At 53.7% G+C, this 19,138-nt stretch overlaps 2 protein-coding genes across 5 annotated transcripts; one reads left to right on the top strand and one right to left on the bottom strand.

The window, feature by feature from the left end:
• Window positions 1-247: 247 nt before the first annotated feature.
• Window positions 248-3,130, bottom strand: SFTPC (surfactant protein C). 3 transcript variants are annotated; one of them, XM_081513723.1, is made up of 6 exons: window positions 3,089-3,130; window positions 2,208-2,366; window positions 1,503-1,619; window positions 1,149-1,259; window positions 652-799; window positions 248-449 (listed from the first exon to the last, which is right to left on the bottom strand). In XM_081513723.1, the coding sequence occupies exons 1-5, from the start codon at window positions 3,128-3,130 to the stop codon at window positions 662-664; spliced, it is 567 nt and encodes a 188-aa protein (XP_081369849.1). In that variant the 3' UTR covers window positions 248-449; window positions 652-661. The 3 variants fall into 3 exon arrangements, with proteins under 3 accessions (XP_081369849.1, XP_081369840.1, XP_081369858.1); XM_081513714.1 differs by lacking the exon at window positions 248-449 and having other exon boundaries at window positions 662-831; window positions 1,145-1,259; XM_081513732.1 differs by lacking the exons at window positions 248-449; window positions 2,208-2,366 and having other exon boundaries at window positions 662-831; window positions 1,145-1,259.
• A 4,549-nt stretch (window positions 3,131-7,679) lies between these two features.
• Window positions 7,680-17,736, top strand: LGI3 (leucine rich repeat LGI family member 3). 2 transcript variants are annotated; one of them, XM_081513694.1, is made up of 8 exons: window positions 7,680-10,223; window positions 11,075-11,146; window positions 12,006-12,077; window positions 12,393-12,464; window positions 12,569-12,640; window positions 13,668-13,837; window positions 13,970-14,134; window positions 15,027-17,736. In XM_081513694.1, the coding sequence occupies exons 1-8, from the start codon at window positions 10,018-10,020 to the stop codon at window positions 15,842-15,844; spliced, it is 1,647 nt and encodes a 548-aa protein (XP_081369820.1). In that variant the 5' UTR covers window positions 7,680-10,017; the 3' UTR covers window positions 15,845-17,736. The 2 variants fall into 2 exon arrangements, with proteins under 2 accessions (XP_081369820.1, XP_081369830.1); XM_081513704.1 differs by lacking the exon at window positions 12,569-12,640.
• The last annotated feature ends 1,402 nt before the right edge of the window (window positions 17,737-19,138 follow it).

Raw genomic sequence — 19,138 nt, 5'->3', positions numbered from 1 at the left:
CTCTCGCCCATCTAGGTCCCTGTCCCTCTAGTTCGGTCCTTGGGTCTCTCGCCGTCTCCGTCTCGCTCCCTCCCTCGGGAGACGCCACTGGAGGGCGCCTGGAGCCCGCGTATTGCTCCCCAGTCGCCTCACCCTCGGATCGGAGAGAACGGGAAAGCCGGCTTGGCGCCCCCAAGGCTCTAGCCTTCCCCTGGCCGGCCCCCACCAAGAGCCGGGCTGTGAGAGGACAGACGAGGTACACCCTTCGTTTTGCAATCAGGATGCTTTAATCTTTGGTGGTAGGAGCCCCCTTGGACCCTAGGAGCTGCTTCTCCTCTGCCCACCTCTCCCCACAACTCCCATTTCTCCAGGACCAGTTCCAGTGGTGTCGACAGGATTGGCTTCCTGACAGTCTGCACAAGACCCTTTGCTCCTGGATCTTCGCTGTCCCTTTGGGGCTTCCTGAGGCCCTGGGAAGCAAAGAAACACTGTTTATTATGTGAGGGAGAAGGACTGGAGGGGGTACCCGTCTGTGAACCTTCCCTCCCTGGAGCTCTGAAGGTGACCCCACCTCATTGGGTCCCCCAGTGCCTGGTCAGCTGACATGAAGAGGTGGCCTAAACCGTCCAGGGCTGCATCTGCTCCCATGCCCTGGAGGTCACACCTGCTCACCTGATCAGTCCTAGATGTAGTACAGGGGCACCTCGCCACACAGGGTGCTCACGGTCCTGCCCAGGAAGGCCAGGTCCCCAGAGAATGCTGAGCTGGCATCACGGCCCTGCTCCTGGCCCAGCTTTGAGGAAGGCATTGAGGGCTTGGCCTGGAAAGAGCATCTGGTTTGGAGCCTGGGAACTGAGTTTCTGTCTCACCTGTGGTCCTTATCGTGGGACCTCAGGTGTGCCAGGCAGTCTCTGTGTGTAAAGAAGGTGTTGTGTTGGAGTCAGAGCCCCCAGGGGGTGTGTAGGCTCAGCTAACTCCAGCAGCTTGGCTTCGGGGCAGGGATGGGGAACTTGGCTAGGAAAGGTTCGGTGCAGAGGGATCCAGGGAGGACATTCACCAGGCAGTCCATGAGGAGCAGCATTTTATAGGTGACAAAGTCATTGTCTAAAATGCTCCTGCCAGCAGCCCTGGGAGGGAGCCAACCCACTCCCTCTTACCCATACACCCACCTGGAAGTTCTGCAATTTTCTAGTGAGAGCTTCGAGACTTGGGATGCTCTGTGGAGCCATCTTCATGATGTAGCAGCAGGTTCCAGGGGCTGGCTTGTAGGCAACCAGGAGCTGGGCACGGGAACATACCAGGGTCAGTTAATAAGACACTGCCTAGCTCACTCCTAACTCTGGTCCTAGACCACCCCCCTCTAGGTTGGGCACTGGAAGGAGTCATACTGGAATCTGGGGCTTAGGCAAAAGCGCTGGGGGTGGGGAGAGATGGACCTGTAGGAAAGCCACATCTGGAGAGGTCTAGCACAGAATTATCACTGGTTCCCTAGCCTTGGGGTCAAGAGATCCGCGCATACCCACCCGCTGGTAGTCATACACCACGGTCCCAGTGGAGCCAATGGAGAAAGTGGCAGTTGTTCCCATGCGCTCACTCAGGGCCAGGCGTGCTTCCGGGCCTGTGATGCTCATCTCTAGAACCTAGAGGAGGGCATCGTGCTGCCTGGCATCCTCTTTCCCCACTCATCCCTGCAGCTCATGCCCACCCTCAGTTCCCTTTGTGCTGTACTGTGCTCAGTCACTTCAGTCATGTCCAACTCTTTGAGACCCTATGGACTGTAACCCTCCAGGCTCCTCCGTCCATGGGATGCTCCAGGCAAGATTACTGGAGTGGGTTGCCATGCCCTCCTCCAGGGGATCTTCCCGACCCGTAAGAGATGGAACCCGCATCTCTTCTGTCTCCTGAATTGGCAGGCGGGTTCTTTACCACTAGCACCACCTGGGAAGCCCCAGTCCTCTTTACTCAAATGCAATTCTTTCTTCCCTGGGAGCTCAGAGAGGCCCAGGGGAACAAGGCGCTGGAGGGAACAGATTGTCCAACCATGGGATGGCTGGTGAAAAAGCCCAGGCAAAGTTTGCCACCCTGTTTCCACCTCTGTCCTTCCCTGAGGTGTCACTTGCTTCCTCCCCTCATTCCCCGTGGGCAATTTGCTCTCTGCCCACCCCATCCCAGGGCCTCTATCTGACCTGCCCTGTATCCACTGCCCACCCCATCCCAAGCCTACTCACCATCTCTGTATGTTTCTGGCTCATGTGAAGACCCATGAGCAGGGCCCCTACGATCACCACAACGACAAGGACCACAACCACGACCACGATGAGAAGGCGTTTGATGTTCACGGGACAGCAGGGGATGCGGAGCCGGCCCCCGGGGACTGCTGAGTAGTCCTGACATGTGGGGCAGGCGGGGAGACAGGTGTGAGGTCATGAAGATGCCCCTTCTCCCTGCTCAACCGGGACACCCTCCCACTCTCTCCCAGGACTGAACAACCAATGCCATGGACGTGCAGAAGAGGGCTGAGCAGGTTAGAGGCTTCCTGGAGGAGGGGGCCTGGATTCCACAAACTCGTAGATACTTAGAAGTGAGGTCTAGCTTGAAGAGACCCAAGAGAGCCTGTTTCACCAGTCTCACCTCCTGCTGTTTCCTCCACACCTCTGACATCCCAGCCACACCCAGCTCCTCTCAGTTCCCCTCCAAATCCATGCTTTTGGGTGTATGATCCCTTCTTCCAGCAATGCCTTCCTCCTTCTCCACCTGGTGAGCTCTGGCTTGTTCCTCTGGAGCCAACTCAAATGTTAGTTTCTCTGCAAAGCTTCCTGTGACCTCCCACGTAGTGGCTCCTTCCCCAGTGCTCTCTACAGTCTTTCCCACGGACCCCTTTGATGGCTCGCAGCCCCTGGTATGGCTGCTGAGTCTGCCACTCCAAGAGTCTCTGTCTTAGTGGTTGGTGTCCCTGTCTTAATTTAGCACAGTCCTAGGTTAGTTGAGTGAATGAATTTGGGTGAAGAAACAGGCCCAGAGAGGTTGGAGGAGGCAGAGCCCATTGTACACAGATACACTCTTGCACACTTACACACACAAATACACATGTACACACGATCAGACTCACCGGCGGGCTCTCCATCAAGACCTCTTTGCTGCCCACATCCATCTTGCTGTAGACACCCTCCCTCCTCATCTCCGAGTACGACTAGGGTCTTATATGTGCTAGCATGGACACAGGACAGAGGAAAAAGACCCAGCCCCTGTCTGCCAGCCAAGCCCTCAGCTTTGAAGCCTGTTTGTTCCTGGCCCTCCAGAGCCAAGGGCCCGATAAGCCAGCAGCAAGAGCGCCTAAGGGCCCTTGGCCCTGGCGCGTGAGTCCTCTTAGCCCCAGGGAAAGCAACGCTGGGTGAGCTGAGCAACCTTGCCCTTGAGAAATCTACACCTTTCACCGTGGGTGTCTTCCTGGCATGCCTGCCATTCTTGCTGGCACCTGCCCCTGCCGTCTTATGGCTTTTCTTGTTCTTCTGCCAGGCTGAACCTCTTCGGCAGCCAAGGGCCAGACCCAATGGGTCCACCACACTTCCCAACAGATTTGCCCCAGAATTGCCTCCAAATTGCCCCTGGAGCCTAAGCTCCAGGAAGGGGAAACCTTGTGGATCTGCAGGGACAGTACCAAAGGCACGAGGTGCTTTGGCATCAGTGCAGGGTTTCATAAATGGTTCATAAATTCCCTGGGAGTGTCAGATTTTCAATTCAAGTATACCTGCCTTGCCTCCTCCCACACATCTTGTACCTAACCTCAGACATGCCCCTGGTCATTCTTTCCCAAATTCTGAAAGCTGTCCCTTCTAGTTATAAATTCTTAACTAACATACAGTTCTTCTTTCTTTGTACGGGCTTGTTTGTAAGCTGAAGGCTTTTTCTTTTTAACCTGGTTTTACCTTTTTTGCATTTATTTTTAAATTGTATTTATTTGTTTATTTTTGCTGTGCTGAGTCTTCATTGCTGCTTGTAGGCTTTCTCTAGTTGCAGCCAGCAGGGGCTACTCTCTAGTTGCAGTGCATAGGCTTCTCTTGTAGTGACTTCTTTTGTTGCAGAGCACAGCCTCTAGAGTGAGTTCTCAGTAGTTGTGGCACACCAGCTTTGTTGTCCCAGGGCAGGTGGGATCTTCCCAGACCAGGGATTGAATCTGTGTCCCCTGCATTGGCAGGAGGATTCTTAACCCCTGGACCACCAGGGAAGTCCCTGCAATTATTTTATGCTGAATTTATTTTCCAGACCATACATTTTTGCTTCTTCAGTTTCTTCTGGGACAGATTTCTCTTCTGCGCAGGTTCCGGAATAACTGGCACTTTTCCCAGTCAGGATCAACTGTGTGTGGCAGGGGGAGTCCCACAGGGGTTAATCTGACTGTGAGCTCTTCGAAGTTCTGTGCTGCATCGTGGGGGCTTGTTGACCAGAGAATCCACATCGAAACCCTTCAGTTCAGCATTACTGTCTGCATTTTTAAGCACGTGCAGCAAAACTCAACACTCTTTTTGGGTTGCCAGCCCTATGTTGAGCCCCGATGTTTGGCTTGAGCACATCAACCAGCTCCACAATTGGAACAAGGGAACAGCACACACTGCTTCTCTAAAGTGACATCTTTCAAATACTTGGTGGCTTTAGGGATATACATACGCCTGATAGCCTGTGCTGTTTTACAAATATTCCTAAAGTGAACACGAAGATTTGAACATCTGGATTTGCATGTTTCTGTGGGTTTTCTGCATCAAAGAAAGAGCAAACCGTTTTCAGAGATCAAGCTGGAGGTGTTTTTTTTTTTTTTTTGGCTGCACTGGGCACTTGAGATCTTCTATCATAATTGTGGCAGCAGGATCTATTTCCTTGATCAGGGATTGGACCTGAGCCCCCTGAATTGGGAGTGTGGAGTCTTAGCCACTGGACCACCAGGGAGGTCCCAAGCTGGAGGCTTTTGATAGCAGTTCCTCACCTGACAGTTCCTCTTGACAGCAGTTCCTCACCCAGACAGCCTTGCACAGGGCTGGGGGTGGTGTTTGATGGGGGTCTCCATCTCCTTTTCCTTGAATCAGCCCACTTGCTTAGTGCTGCCTTGCACCCTACCCTCTCAACACTCTTCTTTTTATATCCTCTGTTCCTGCATTTGCCCTGAGAATGCTCTTACCCAGATCTGAACCGCTTCTGGATCTTCTTCTTCTTCCCTCTACCCCTTTCCTGTCTCTTTCCCCAAAGTCATCTCTGTTGCTTTGTAGTACTGCTACTTCTGCTAAGTCACCTCAGTCGTGTCTGACTCTGTGCGACCCCATAGACGGCAGCCCACCAGGCTCCCATGTCCCTGGGATTCTCCAGGCAAGAACACTAGAGTGGGTTGCCATTTCCTTCTCCAATGCATGAAAGTGAAAAGTGAAAGTGAAGTCGCTCAGTCGTGTCCGACTCTTTGCGACCCCATGGACTGCAGCCCACCAGGGTCCTCCATCCATGGGATTTTCCAGGCAAGAGTACTGGAGTGGGGTGCCATTGCCTAAACCATATCAATTAATGACTGCCTCCTTTCTCTCCAGCTCCCTCCACTTGCTGGGCCATGTGGTCTCTACATTGCCTTCACCTCTGAACTTTAATTCGAGTGTAAGTCAGAGCCCCACACCTCACTCCTCTCTTGGCCTCACCCCATTCTCCTTGTACTTGAACTCCAACACTTCACCCCAACTCCTCTCCCTTGCTGGGCGCCTCCTCCCACCTTGGCCCTGCCCTTCAGTCATGAGCTGGCCCCCAACTCTCCAGCCCTGGCAGGTTCCCTTGTCTCCACAAGGACCCCGTCTCCAGCTGGAGAGCCTTTAGCCTCCAGGTTGCACAACAGCATGGCATCTGAGCTGAGAGTCCCAGAAGAGAAGCTCCGGAAAGGAGAGAGACAGAAGTGTTTGTTCCCACCACCCTCCTCACCCCCAACTGCCGCTTTAAATATTTGCCTAAGCCTCTAGCAGCAAGTGTCCTAGGCGGAGGGAGAGAGAGGGATGGGAGTCCAGGAAGAAGGAGGGAGGAGAAGCATCCTTCTGGGGACTGTGTGCAGCCTCAGCTGATGCAGGTGCCAGATGCAGGAGACAGCCCGCTGCCTTGCCCACCCCTGCCCGCCCCAGGGCCCCCACTCCCGCCCTGGTTGTCCTGGAAACACTGGGATTGATTGGCTGACTCACACGTACTGGACCTGAGCCAGATGGGCAGTGGGCCAGCAGGAGAACCAAGGAGAATGGCAAGCATCTCGGGGGTCCCTGTGGGCATCCTGGGATGGGGGGTGGGGCATGATCCAGCTGTGGGGCTTGTTCTGAGCAGGCGCTGTGCCTGGAGCTTGCCAGCATCTCTGGCTGCTGAGGAAAGTCTCCCCTGCCAGCTGCCCTTAGGCTGTAGTTCTTACAACTTTGTTTTTATCCCTTTCTTTAGTAATTCATTTTTGCCTTTTTGGAAGTTGGGGAAGGAAGGGTGCTCTCAAGTTTCATAAGGGAAATTCACATGCTGGCACTGACATGGAAGGTCTTGGGATTCTTGTCTTCCTTCCAGAAAGGGGCAAGGGACCTTCAGCTGAGTATGCATGGTTGTCACCTCATCTCCCCCCACACTATCCCAGCCCTCTGCTGTAGGCTTTTCACTTTTTGGCCTTTATTTAGGCAATTTCTCCTTGCTGGAAAGCACACCTTCAATGCCTCTTCACCTCTCTGAATACCACTTACCCTAAAAGACCAGGCAAGAACCAGTGGCACCCGCTCTGTGCTCCCACCCTAGCCCACAGCGCCCCTTTCCTCCTGCACATTCACCTGCCACTTAGCAGGCACTGCTGTCCCCTTCAGCTCTGTGGGTGTTTTGTGTTGCCCTTCTTCCCAACCAGGCTGCCAGCCCCTGGGACCAGCTCTGAGACCATGCCTTCCTGAGGCTTCACACAGGGCCAGGCACATGCACGCAGCCAACATGTAACTCTATTCAGTGATAATGAGACTGTCACCAAACATGACAGAGCTCCTAATGAGGGGGTCAGTAGTTTATTCCCTCAGTATGTAGAATACTCAGCGCTTCACTGATCAGCTCAGCTCTGGAACCATGAATAAGTCATTCTGCCTTTCTCGGCTTTAGTGTGTTCATCTGTGGGCTTCCCAGGTGGTAAACAACCCACCTGCCAATGCCAGAGACATAAGAGATGCTGGTCCGATCTCTGGGTCATGAAGATCCTCTGGAGGAGGGCATGGTAATCCACTCCAGTATTCTTGCCTGGAGAATCCCATGGACAGAGAAGCCTGGTGGGCTACAGTCCATGGGGTCACGAAGAGTCAGACACAACTGAAGTAACTTCACATGCACGCACATGTTCATCTGTGAAGGGGGACTAATACAACCTATCTTGCTCCTCTCCAAGTTGTTGTAAGGATCCAATGACATCACGATGTGGAAATTCAATCACCACGATTATCATCATGGACTTCACCCCCCAGGGCATCTCTTCCCACTGGCTAAGAATACGACCCAGACTCCCCCATTCTGTCTGTATCTGAGTTAAAGCTCTCCGAGAACCATGGGTGATGGAGAAGCCCGTGGTAGCCACTCCTGTGTGTGCCTTCTCTTTTCCTCCTTCCAGCCCCTCAGCTGCAGGGGAGGGACAAGATTCACTCTGCCCTTTGTGTGCTGGGCACAGCCGTGCCAGGGACGGGTGGGGATGGTTGTCCAGCTGCCCAGGCTACCCTCCCCACCCCCACTGCTTGTCTTCCCACAAACTGGCATGGGGAGGGCAGCACAGGCAGCTGAACGGGCAGTAGCAAGTGAGCATCCAAGGGCAGGGGCATTCCTGGCTGGGAGAACATGGACTTACGCTCACACCAGAGAATCCCTGTCTGGCAGAGGCTAGGGACAGCTGGGGAAGCATCTTCTACCCAGCGATCTTGGCTTTCTGGACTGATGGTAAGAGCACTGAACTGGGAGCCCATCCATCTGACTGTACCAGTGAGCTCTTGGGACAATCACCCTCCCCACTCCTACACACACCCTTGGAAAATAATATAGTAGAGAGCAACAGTTCTCAAACTTCTTGGCTTCAGGAACCCTTAACACTTAAAAAGTAGTGAGGACCCCAAAGTGCTTTTGTTTGTGTGACTTACAGCTATCGATATTTACCATATTGATATTTACTAAGAAATTTAAAAAGATGGATTAATTTAGTTAAAATAACCCTGAATATTCATTGGAAGGACTGATGCTAAAGTTGAAGTATTGGCCACCTGTTGCGAAGAGCTGACTCATTGGAAAAGACCTGGGATGCTGGGAAAATTTTGGGGAAGGAGGAGAAGGGGACAACAGAGGATGAGATGGTTGGATGGCATTATTGACTCAATGGACATGAGTTTGAGCAAACTCAGGCAGATAGTGAAGAACAGGGAAGGCTGGTGTGCTGCACTTCATGGGGTTGCAAAGAGTCAGACCCGACTTAGCGACTGAAGAACAATGTTTTGTAGCACATATAACATAAATTATGTAATGAAATTAACAACTTTACAAAACAAAAAATTATGGAGCAGGGCATCATTGTTTTACATTTTTGCAAATTTCTTTAATTTCATAGAAGATACACCTTGCAACCTGTGGAAAATTCCAGGGTACTTCTGTAAGAGCGTGAAAATGAAAAGGGCAAATAATGCCTTAACATGATTAGGAAAATTGTTTTGACCTCAGAAGCTCCCTGGACCAGACTTTGAAAATCCCTTGTGTAGAACAGTTGTTGACGCGAGTCAGGCAGCGGCAGCGTGCGCTCTGTCACTCATCGTGTCCGACTCTTTGTGACCCCATGGACTGTAGCTTGCCAGGCTCCTCTGTCCGTGGGATTCTCCAGACAAGAATACTGGAATGGGTAGTCTATCCCTTCTCCAGGGGATTTTCCCGGCTCAGGAATCAAACTGGAGTATCCTGCATTGCAGGCGGATTCGTTACCAGCTGAGCTACCAGGGAAGCCCAGGGAGTCAGGCAGAGTGCGTTTTAAATCCCTGCTCTGTCACTTTCTTTTTTGGGTACTACAGGCCTCACTTTCCTTATCTGCAAAAGGTGATTAATAACAAAGACCTCAAAAGGTTGAGGCGATTAAGTACACAGAGTACACAGCATGCTAGTAGATGTGATAACAAGCTTGGCTGCTTTCCTCTGCATTTGGGCTTCAGTTCCCTCCTTTGTTAAACCAAAGGCTGGACTGGAAATGCCCAAGGCTGTTCCCAGTACCCACGACCACAGACTGTGCCTCATGAGGAATGTTCTGGATTTCCACACATTCCCATTCCAACTCCAGTGATATTTCCCCTTTAGGTTTGCACAGACACAAAGGCATATTCTGTTGACCAGCCTTCGGAGATGTGAACACAGATACACGCACGTCACTTATGACACATGGCATGCCCGCGAACTCTGCTTACAGGCCGCTGAGGGCCAAGATAGAAGCACAGAGGCACACAGATTCAAAGCGTAGAAATGCCTGCCCCGGGGGAAATATATGCCCGTGCAGAGACAAGTGTGCTAGCGTGCAGGTTGCACAAGGAGACCGCACGCGCGCGCGTGCGCGCGCACACACACACACACACACACACACACACACACCCTCGCGCCCAGCCGCTTTGGGTGCCAGGCCGGTGAGCAGATGGCCCCGGAGACCGCCTGCAGCGCGCGCAGCGGCCGACCCGGGCCGCAACCACTCCTTTCTGTGGCTACTCCCCTCCCCACACCGGGGACTCCCCCGCTCCGCCCTGCGCGCCGCCGCCTTCCGCCGCAGTCCGGGTCCTCCCAACCTGTCAGCCCTCGGCTCGGCCCCGGGCTCCGCGCATCTCTGCATTTCTCCGAGTGCTCGGCTCGCGAGAGCGAGCAGGGGCGGGGACGGCCGCCGGCGCCCGAGGGCCAGAGGAGTAGCCCTCTGCAGAGGGCAGCCAGGGGGGCCCTAGCTGTCGCAGCGGCTGCCCGGGAGCGCCCGCACGGGGTGGCCGGGAGTGGTGGGGCGGGGGCTGCGAGCTCGCAGGCAGCATGGCGGGGCTGCAGGCCAGGCGGGGCTCGGGGCTCCGGCTGCTGGCGCTGTCCACCCTGGGCCTCTGCCTAATGCTGCAAGTCGGTGCCAAGAGGCCCCCCAAGACGCCCCCTTGCCCCCCGAGTTGCTCCTGCACTAGGGATACCGCCTTCTGCGTGGACTCTAAGGCAGTGCCCAGGAACCTGCCCTCCGAGGTCATCTCTCTGTGAGTGCTCTGGACTGGGGTGCGGTTGGGTGGGGGAGCTGGAAAGAAGAAGGCAAAAACCCTGCTCTGGGGAGAACCCCTGCTCCCTCTCTACAGAGTGTGAGGACCAGGAGGGCCCCAGGAGTCCTCAGGAACTGGAGATTCGAGGCAGCAGCTTGGCTTGGAGTTCTGCAGTCATGCTGGGGAAAGCAGCCATGGCTGGGAAAGCGAGTGTTTATGGCCAAGAATGAATCATCACCGCCATCAGCATTAAAGAGACCTACTGTGTGCGGGCGTTGGACTTGGAGGGAAGGGGTTGTTTACATGAGCATGGGGGCCCCTGCCTGTGATGTCATACCAAGGACAGAAGGCCTCTTGGAGGGGGAAGGTGGCAGCCAGGGGAGGAGTGGAAGGGAGATACACCCCTACCATGCCGGGCATGGGTGGATGCCTGCCACTGGTCTTGCCAGCCACTCTGCACGGGGCTAGCCAGCCTGTCACTTGCAGCAAGCAGCCTCAGAGACTAGATAGGCTGTGTGGTTGGTCTCTGAGGGCAAGATGCTAATCCACTGCCCCCATCCCAGTGCTCCATCCCTCAACAGCACCCAGCACACTGTGGGTGTTTGGATGACAAAACAGGTATGGAACCTTCTTTTGGCCCAGGTCCTTGATGCTCAGGGAGTCAGTAGTGGAGGATGATAATAAGCTTGTGAGAAGAGAAAGATAGCTTCAGGTGGGGTGGGAGGGAGCCAGGTGACATGAGGAGTTTCCAAGGCGAGTGTATACAGAAGACATTGCCCTGTCCACTTCATGTCACCCAGCACAGTCCTGTATTCTCCCCTTGGTTACTGACCCTCAGATGTCCCCTGCAGGACACTGGTGAATGCTGCCTTCTCGGAGATCCAGGATGGAGCGTTTTCCCACCTGCCACTGCTGCAGTTCCTGTATGGACAGGGTCTCGCTGAAGGGCAGGGTCGGGCAGGGGAAGGGAAGGATCTCAGACTGGAGGGAGGGGAGAGGAGAGTGGTCCCAAGTTACGGACCTATGGAGGTCAGGGTGCTGGTGTCCCTTACTCTTCCTCCAACGGGAGAGCCACAAACAGTGAAGCAGTGGAGAGTCCAGAGTGGCACAGGAAACAGCAGTTTGGGGAAGGAAGGTCCAGGTTGCACGCAAAAGCAAAGAACGGGGCTATTTGGGGCCCAGTTAGGAATGGACTTGCATCCTCTGGAGACCCCAAAGAACTGGGTGCAGTAGTTTGGGCTGGAGCCAGAGGGTGGACAGTGCAGGTAAGAGAGGTCACCTTAGAGACAAGTGACCCCAAGGATCAAGGGGTCCTGGAGTGGAAGGGAGATACACCCCTACCCCTATCTCCTATCTCCCAAGAGAGAGCCTGGAGCTGAAAGGGAGGGAAGACAGGAGGGTCTGGAATTCTAAAGGGAGCTATTTATGTTTGAACCCCCAGTCACAGGAAAAGATAAATGTGGTTATCCTCAAACTTGCCATCGGTCTGAGAGGAACTGGAGTGAGCTGGGGGGTGGTGGTGGTGGGAGGCAGAGCCATGGGGAAGGACCCAACTTGACAGGAGAGATATGCCCCGACTATTCTTACCCTAGGAGCAAATGGGGGCCCTGGGAGCTTCTGGGACCAGAGCAGATTCCCGCCTGGGCTTGCCACCCACGCTGCTCCAGGACACTCCGCTAGGGTCCCCAGGGTGGGAGGCATGGCTTGGGGGTGAGGCAACTGGCTGGGAGCTGGCACGGCAGGCGTGCCCTTGGAAACGCTAATCCCCCTTTGTCTCTGCAGGTTACTCAATTCTAACAAGTTTACACTGATTGGAGACAATGCCTTCACAGGACTGTCACACCTGCAGTACCTGTGCGTGGGAAGGAAAGGGGAATTGGGAGGAGGGCTGAGAACAGAGATGGAGTGAGGAGGGCTGGGAGGAGGTGGGAAGAGAGCCCTTGAATCCTCTGACTGCAGGGCCCGAGCAGAGGTCATTTCATCCATCCCTCTGCCTAAACCATCCCGCCTGGATGCCTGTCACGATAGGCTTCATGTCCAGATTCAGAATGAAAGCCTGCCTTGGGGTCATGGGCTGGAATCTAGGAGGGCCAGAGGGAAGCAGCTGGGGTTGGGGGAAGTGGTCTTGGATGCTGAATGGCAGCTGAAATAAGTTCTTGTTTTCTCCAGCTTCATTGAGAACAATGACATCTGGGCATTATCCAAGTTTACCTTCCGAGGACTCAAGTCTTTGACGCACCTGTGAGTACATCACGCACATACACTGGCCCAAAGCCCCCTGTCTCCTGTGACCTTTGGCCTTGGGCATGACCTTCAGGTGGGTGACCCAGGGGTCTCTCTTGCAGCTCACTGGCCAACAATAACCTGCAGACACTGCCTAGAGACATCTTTCGGCCCCTGGATATCCTGAGTGACTTGTAAGGCCTGAATCCTACCCTTTGTTGACAATGGCACAGAGGGGTGTAGCCCTGGAGGGAGCAGTGTGGGAGCCAGAATTGGAAGATCATAAAGTCTTGACAGGCTGGGATGGTTTAGCTTTGGGTGGGGAGAAGGCTAGGTTGAGTTATACAGAGATTGCTAGCCTTTTAAGTTGAGATTCTTCAAGGCATTTATGGACCCTCTTAAAATGCATGCAAGACATTATGTGTATATTTTTTCCAATTTGGGAAGTATTTTATTTTTTAATTTATTTTTAAATGGAGGATAATTGTTTTAAAACATTGTGTTGGTTTCTGCTATACAACAACGTGAATCAGCTCTGTGCATGCTAAGTCGCTTCAGTCATGTCTGACTCTTTGTCACCCTATGGACTGTAGCCCGCGAGGCTCCTCTGTCCATCGGATTCTCCAGGCAAGAATGCTGGAGTGGGTTGCCATGCCCTCCTCCAGTGTATCTTCCCCACCCAGGGATCGAACCCTACGTCTTCCGTCTTCTGCATCAGCAGACTGGTTCTTTACCACTAGCGCCCCCTAGGAAACCAATCAGTATACATATATCTTCTCCCTCTTGAGCCTCCTTCCTACGGTGTATTTTTTTGAACATGTGCTTTTTAAACATATCTTTGATTTGAATCTGTGTTAAAGTCCAGTAGTATAGCCACAGTCATTGATCAGTATTTCTACAAGAAAACAAAAGCCCCAGACTGAGGAAGGTTTGGAGGAACGAGGATGAAACAGATAGATGTGGAGGTCATACATGGGAAAAGGCACCTGGCCAAGGAGGCAAGTAGGGGCTGAAACTCAGCCTGTACTCTCCTGGTCAAGCACGTGTCTGAGGGGCTGAACCCACCCCGTGGGGGACCTTTCTCTAACCAGCACAAAGTTGCCACATGAGCAATCAGCAGTAGTCTTGGCAACATCTACTGAAAACCTAGAGAGCTTGGGTGGGCAGAGCGGCTGAGAGCCTGCCCTTTTCTGTGCCTCCTCCACCACCCTCATGATCCAGGGACCTGCGGGGCAACTCGCTCAACTGTGACTGCAAGGTGAAGTGGCTGGTGGAGTGGCTGGCACACACCAACACCACGGTGGCGCCCATCTACTGCGCCAGCCCGCCCCGCTTCCAAGAGCACAAGGTGCAGGATCTACCACTGCGTGAGTTCGACTGCATCACCACAGGTAGGAGATGCCCCACCTTGGGCATCAGGCTGGGTCTCCCCTGGGATGCTCCTGGTGCCCTACCTTGTCAGTCAAGTAGCCCTATCCCTTCTCCCTAACCTAACCCTAACCCGTAACCCCTCATCCCTGCAGATTTCGTGTTGTACCAGACGCTGTCCTTCCCAGCAGTGTCAGCCGAGCCCTTCCTCTACTCCAGCGACCTCTATTTGGCTCTGGCCCAGCCAGGAGCCAGCGCTTGCACCATCCTCAAGTGGGACTACGTTGAAAGGCAGCTTCGAGACTATGATAGAATCCCAGGTATCTAGGCCTGGCCTGGCTGTAGTGGCCCTGAGGGTGGGGTGGGCTCTGTTGTTCCTCTTCCTTGAGTTCCTATAGGTAGAAGGATAGATGAGACATGGTCTCTGCCCACAAGAAGAACTTTTCTAGTCTTTGGGGGGAGGTTGATACATACACAGATAACATCCACATAATACATAGGTGCTAGGAGGAAGATATGACCGCAATGCTCTGGGGGCCAAAGGAGAGGCCTACCCTGGGCAATCAGGGAAGTTTTCCCGGTAGAGGGGATGCCTAAGCTGAATCATACATATATATATGTATATATTTACTTATTTATTTATTTTAATTTTGGCTGTGCTGGGTCTTCATTGCTGCATGGGCTTCTCATTGCAGTGGCTTCTCTTATTGTGGAGCACAGGCTCTAGAGCATGCAGACTTCAGCAGGTGTGGCACGCATGGGCTCAGCACAGGCAGGCTCCTTAGTTGCAGCTCCCAGGCTCTAGAGCACAGGCTTAATAACTCTGGTGCACTGGGTTAGTTGCTCCGAAGCCTGTGGGATCTTCCTGAATTAGGGATAGAACCTGTGTCTCCTGCATTGGCAGGTGATTCTTTACCACTGAGCCTTTGTACACAATAAACTGACATGATGGTTATTCAGTTGGTCAATATCTAGCAACATGTATTTTGTGCTCAGTGTCAGTTTATATTGGAACTCTGGGGTCAAAGGCAAAGGGAGGGTGATGGTGAGATGGATTCTTAGCTATGAGACAATTAGAAAGCGTTGAGCACACGATGGACATTCAGCAGGGAGAGAATACTGTAGCAGACAGCCTTAGTCGGAGGGGCCCGACCCTGTTTTTTGAGAGTGTGGCATAGGGGCCCCCTAACACCACTCCCCTCCACCCTGCAGCCCCCTCTGCAGTGCACTGCAAGCCGATGGTGGTGGACAGCCAGCTGTACGTGGTGGTGGCCCAGCTGTTTGGGGGCTCTTACATTTACCACTGGGACCCCAACACCACGCGCTTCACCAAGCTGCAGGACATTGACCCTCAGCGTGTGCGCAAGCCCAACGACCTTGAGGCCTTCCGCATTGACGGCGACTGGTACTTCGCTGTGGCTGACAGCTCCAAGGCAGGTGCCACCAGCCTCTACCGCTGGCACCAGAATGGCTTCTACTCCCACCAGGCCCTGCACCCCTGGCACCGTGACACCGACCTGGAATTCGTGGATGGCGAAGGAAAGCCGCGCCTGATCGTGTCCAGCAGTTCGCAGGCTCCCGTCATCTATCAGTGGAGTCGCACCCAGAAGCAGTTTGTGGCTCAGGGTGAGGTGACCCAGGTGCCCGATGCCCAGGCAGTGAAACACTTCCGTGCGGGCCGCGATAGCTACCTATGCCTCAGCCGTTACATCGGTGACTCCAAGATCCTGCGCTGGGAGGGTGCCCACTTCTCCGAGGTGCAGGCCCTGCCCTCCCGGGGCTCGCTGGCCCTGCAGCCCTTCTTGGTGGGCGACCGCCGCTACCTGGCGCTAGGCAGCGACTTCTCCTTCACGCAGATCTACCAGTGGGATGAGGGGCGGCAGAAGTTTGTGCGGTTCCAAGAACTGGCAGTGCAGGCCCCCCGGGCTTTCTGCTACATGCCAGCTGGGGATGCCCAGCTGCTCCTGGCACCCAGCTTCAAGGGACAGACACTGGTGTACCGACACGTGGTGGTGGACCTCAGTGCCTAGGGGGGTACGGGGGCCTTGGGGTTCCTCCGGCAACGCCGGATGCTGGGTAGGAGCCTCCAGGTGGGCCACATATGTGCTTGTGGGAAGACACACATAGCCCGTCCACACACGTGCTCTCACGTGTACACACCCCAGTGAGCATGGGCCGCACCATGAACTATAGCCCAGGGGTGCCCCTTAATCTCCACTGGAATCAGCATGAAGACTTGTATACGCACTTGGCAACCTAGCGCCCAGTGCCCTCCCACGTGTGGACGACTGTTCACCCCGCCCGCAGCCTCCCTTGCTCTGTTGCCGTCCACGTGCCCTAGCCTGGGGAGGGGTCCTGGGAGGGAGGGAGAGAGGCTGAACTGCTCCCTCCTGTTCTCCGGCTTATCCTGCTGACCCTCTGGTCTTTCCTGTTGGTGCTCCGGGTGTCTGTTTACCTGCTCTCGCTCCGCATTGCAGCCCATGGCCACATCCTTCATACTGCCGGGTGCACTCTCCCATGCCACGTGCCCTCCGCAGGCACATGTGGACGTGGACACGCTCCTTCAGTGACACGCACACGCATCTGTCTACACACCCATCTCCATGTGCACATGTACAGCTTCAGTGCTGCCTGAAGGGGGTGTCCTCCGTGACTTTGCTTCTCTTCCTGGAGGGGCACATAGTACTGGTCCTCCTCCACTCACCCCCTGGTGTGCCCACCCCGTGGCTGATAATGATGGGAATGGTGGCACGAGCCTCTGGGTACCAGCCGGACTTCCTGGGGGGCAAAGCCCCTCTGCCCGAAGCAATAACAACAACAGCCGACCCTGACTTCTTCCCAGCGCTGTGTCTGTTCTCACTGGACTTTCCTTCTCTCACCCTGAATCTGGTTCACTGGGGGACAGGAGACCACCCAGGTAAAGGCCTTCTGCTTATCTTTCCTGTAGCTGCCCCTGCTTCTGACCACCCTCTGGGTTTAGCCCTACTTTGGGACATGGACCCTGTGCTGTGTGGGTTCCTTTGGGTGTGTCCAAGGGCTGCCCAAGCACCTGAGGTATCTGGGCAGGTGCCAGGAGTAGAAAGCACCCTGGGGTCCCTAGCACCCCTCTGAACCACAGAGACACACTCCAGTGTGTCTTGAACTTTCAGTGCAAGCTGAGTCTTGGAGCGGGGAGAGAGGGAGGGAGGGAGGGTCCTGAGGAAGCGGCCCCTGACAGCCAAGCTTCTGCTGCCCTCTGCTGTACACTGGGAATAGAAGGCTCTGAGATGCAAAGCTGGTGGGGGAGGCGCAGGGTGGGGAGGCTCTTCCCTGTGCCCAGACAGTGTGAGGGTCCCCAGGTAGCAAGATGCCCAGAGGCACTTGGGGGATATGATCTGATTCACTTGCTTCAAATAAAAATCCCATCCCACTGACAGCTCTCAGGTGTCCAATAGTGATGATCTGCAGCTCCTATTTCCTTAAGAACAAAGCTGTGTTTTCTGTCCCTGATGCTTGGAGGGGGCCAGCATCAGATGTCAGACCCCTTTCCTCCCTGCTCCCCTCCATCTAAGGAATAAGTAAGCATCCCAAGATCAGCTGGTGCTGGGGTCAGGAGTTCACGCTGATGACACTCAGGTGCTGGACCAGTGTGACTAGTCTCCATCACCTGGGGCTGACTCACAGCCAAGTGTTCCTTCCTGGAGATCACAGTCTTGGGGCCCACTGAGATCAGAGTCTGTCCCTCCATCAGGTCAAGTCCAACCAATAGGGCTAAGCACAAGCTCAGTGGTTGGTCTCCTCTCCATCCCCCTCTGCTGGACAAACATGCATCATGGCTGCCACCCTCGGACCTGGTGTGAGATTTCAAGCAAGTGGACTGATCCCCGAGCTGAGCGTCTCCTTCTGTAAAGTAGATAATAAAACCTACTTTGCCCGATCCTGATCATGCCACTTACTAGCTGGGAGGTCTCAAGCATGTTCCTTCACCTATCTGTATCTCAGTTTCCTCATCTGAAAAATGTGGCTAACCATGCTACTACCTACCTGACAGGGTTAGTGTGAGATTTGAATGCATTAGATTTATAATATGTTGAGGTATGTATGGAAACAGTGACAGATTTTATTTTCTTGGGCTCCAAAATCACTGCAGATGGTGACTTCAGCCATGAAATTAAAAGATGCTTTTTTCTTGGAAGGAAAGCTATGACAAACCTAGATGGCATATTAAAAAGGAGAGCCATCACTTTGCTGACAAAGGTCCATATAGTCAAAACGATGGTTTTTCCAGTAGTCTTGTACCGATATGAGAGTTGGATCATAAAGAAAGTTAAGCAACAAAGAATTGATGCTTTCAAATTGTGGTGCTGGAGAAGACTCTTGAGAGTCCTGTGGACAGCAAGGAGATCAAATCAGTCAATCCTAAAGGAAATCAACCCTGAATATTCATTGGAAGGACTGATGCTGAAGCTGAAGCTCCAATACTTTGGCCACCTGATGTGCAGAGCCGACTCATTGGAAAAGACCCTGATGCTGGGAAAGATCAATGGCAAAAGGAGAAGGGGGCGGCAGAGAATGAGATGGTTAGATTGCATCAGTGACTCAATGGACATGAGTTTGAGCAAACTCTGGGAGATGGTGAAGGACCTAGACATATCACCTATGAGGTTCCCTGTTGTGAGAAGTAGGCATCTGAGGCTAAAGGTTAGATGTAGGGTACAGGGGCTCTGTGAAGATAATGAAGGACAGGGAAGCCTGGCATGCTGCAGTCTATGGGGTCACAAAGAGTAGGACAAAACTGAGTGACTGAACAACAACAATATATGTATGACCCTTAGAATCATGTGTCTGGCACAAAGCTAAGACTTTTTTGGTTGTAGGACTCTATGAGATACCCAAGTGTCTCACAGAAGACTGCTTAATGGCAGAGAGAAGGCTGATCTTTGAGGAGACCTACTGTCTATGGATTAGGGTTCCTACTCATCTTCAGCCTCAGAGCCCCTGTTGTTGTTTAGTCACTAGGTTGTGTCCAGCTCTTTGCGACCCTGTGGACTGCAGCACACCAGGCTTCCCTGTCCTTCATTATCTTCACAGAGCCCCTGTACCCTACATCTAACCTTTAGCCTCAGATGCCTACTTCTCACAACAGGGAACCTCATAGGTGATATGTCTAGGTTTCCACCTTCTGAAACCACATTCACGTGCTCTTGGCTTAGCAGGTACCTCTCGGGTCCCCCAGCCACACTGCCATGGGAATGCCTGTCCTACTTTTTTAAATGGGGTCTCATCCTGTGCCAAGGGAGAGGTTGCCAGGGAAAGTGGATTGAGTCTTCTAGACATGTTGGCAT

This window comes from Giraffa tippelskirchi, chromosome 1, assembly GCF_054371585.1.
Source record: "Giraffa tippelskirchi isolate mGirTip1 chromosome 1, T2T-mGirTip1v1.2.pri, whole genome shotgun sequence".
NCBI classification, from domain to species: domain Eukaryota; kingdom Metazoa; phylum Chordata; class Mammalia; order Artiodactyla; family Giraffidae; genus Giraffa; species Giraffa tippelskirchi.
This window is presented reverse-complemented; position numbering and strand designations above follow the sequence as displayed.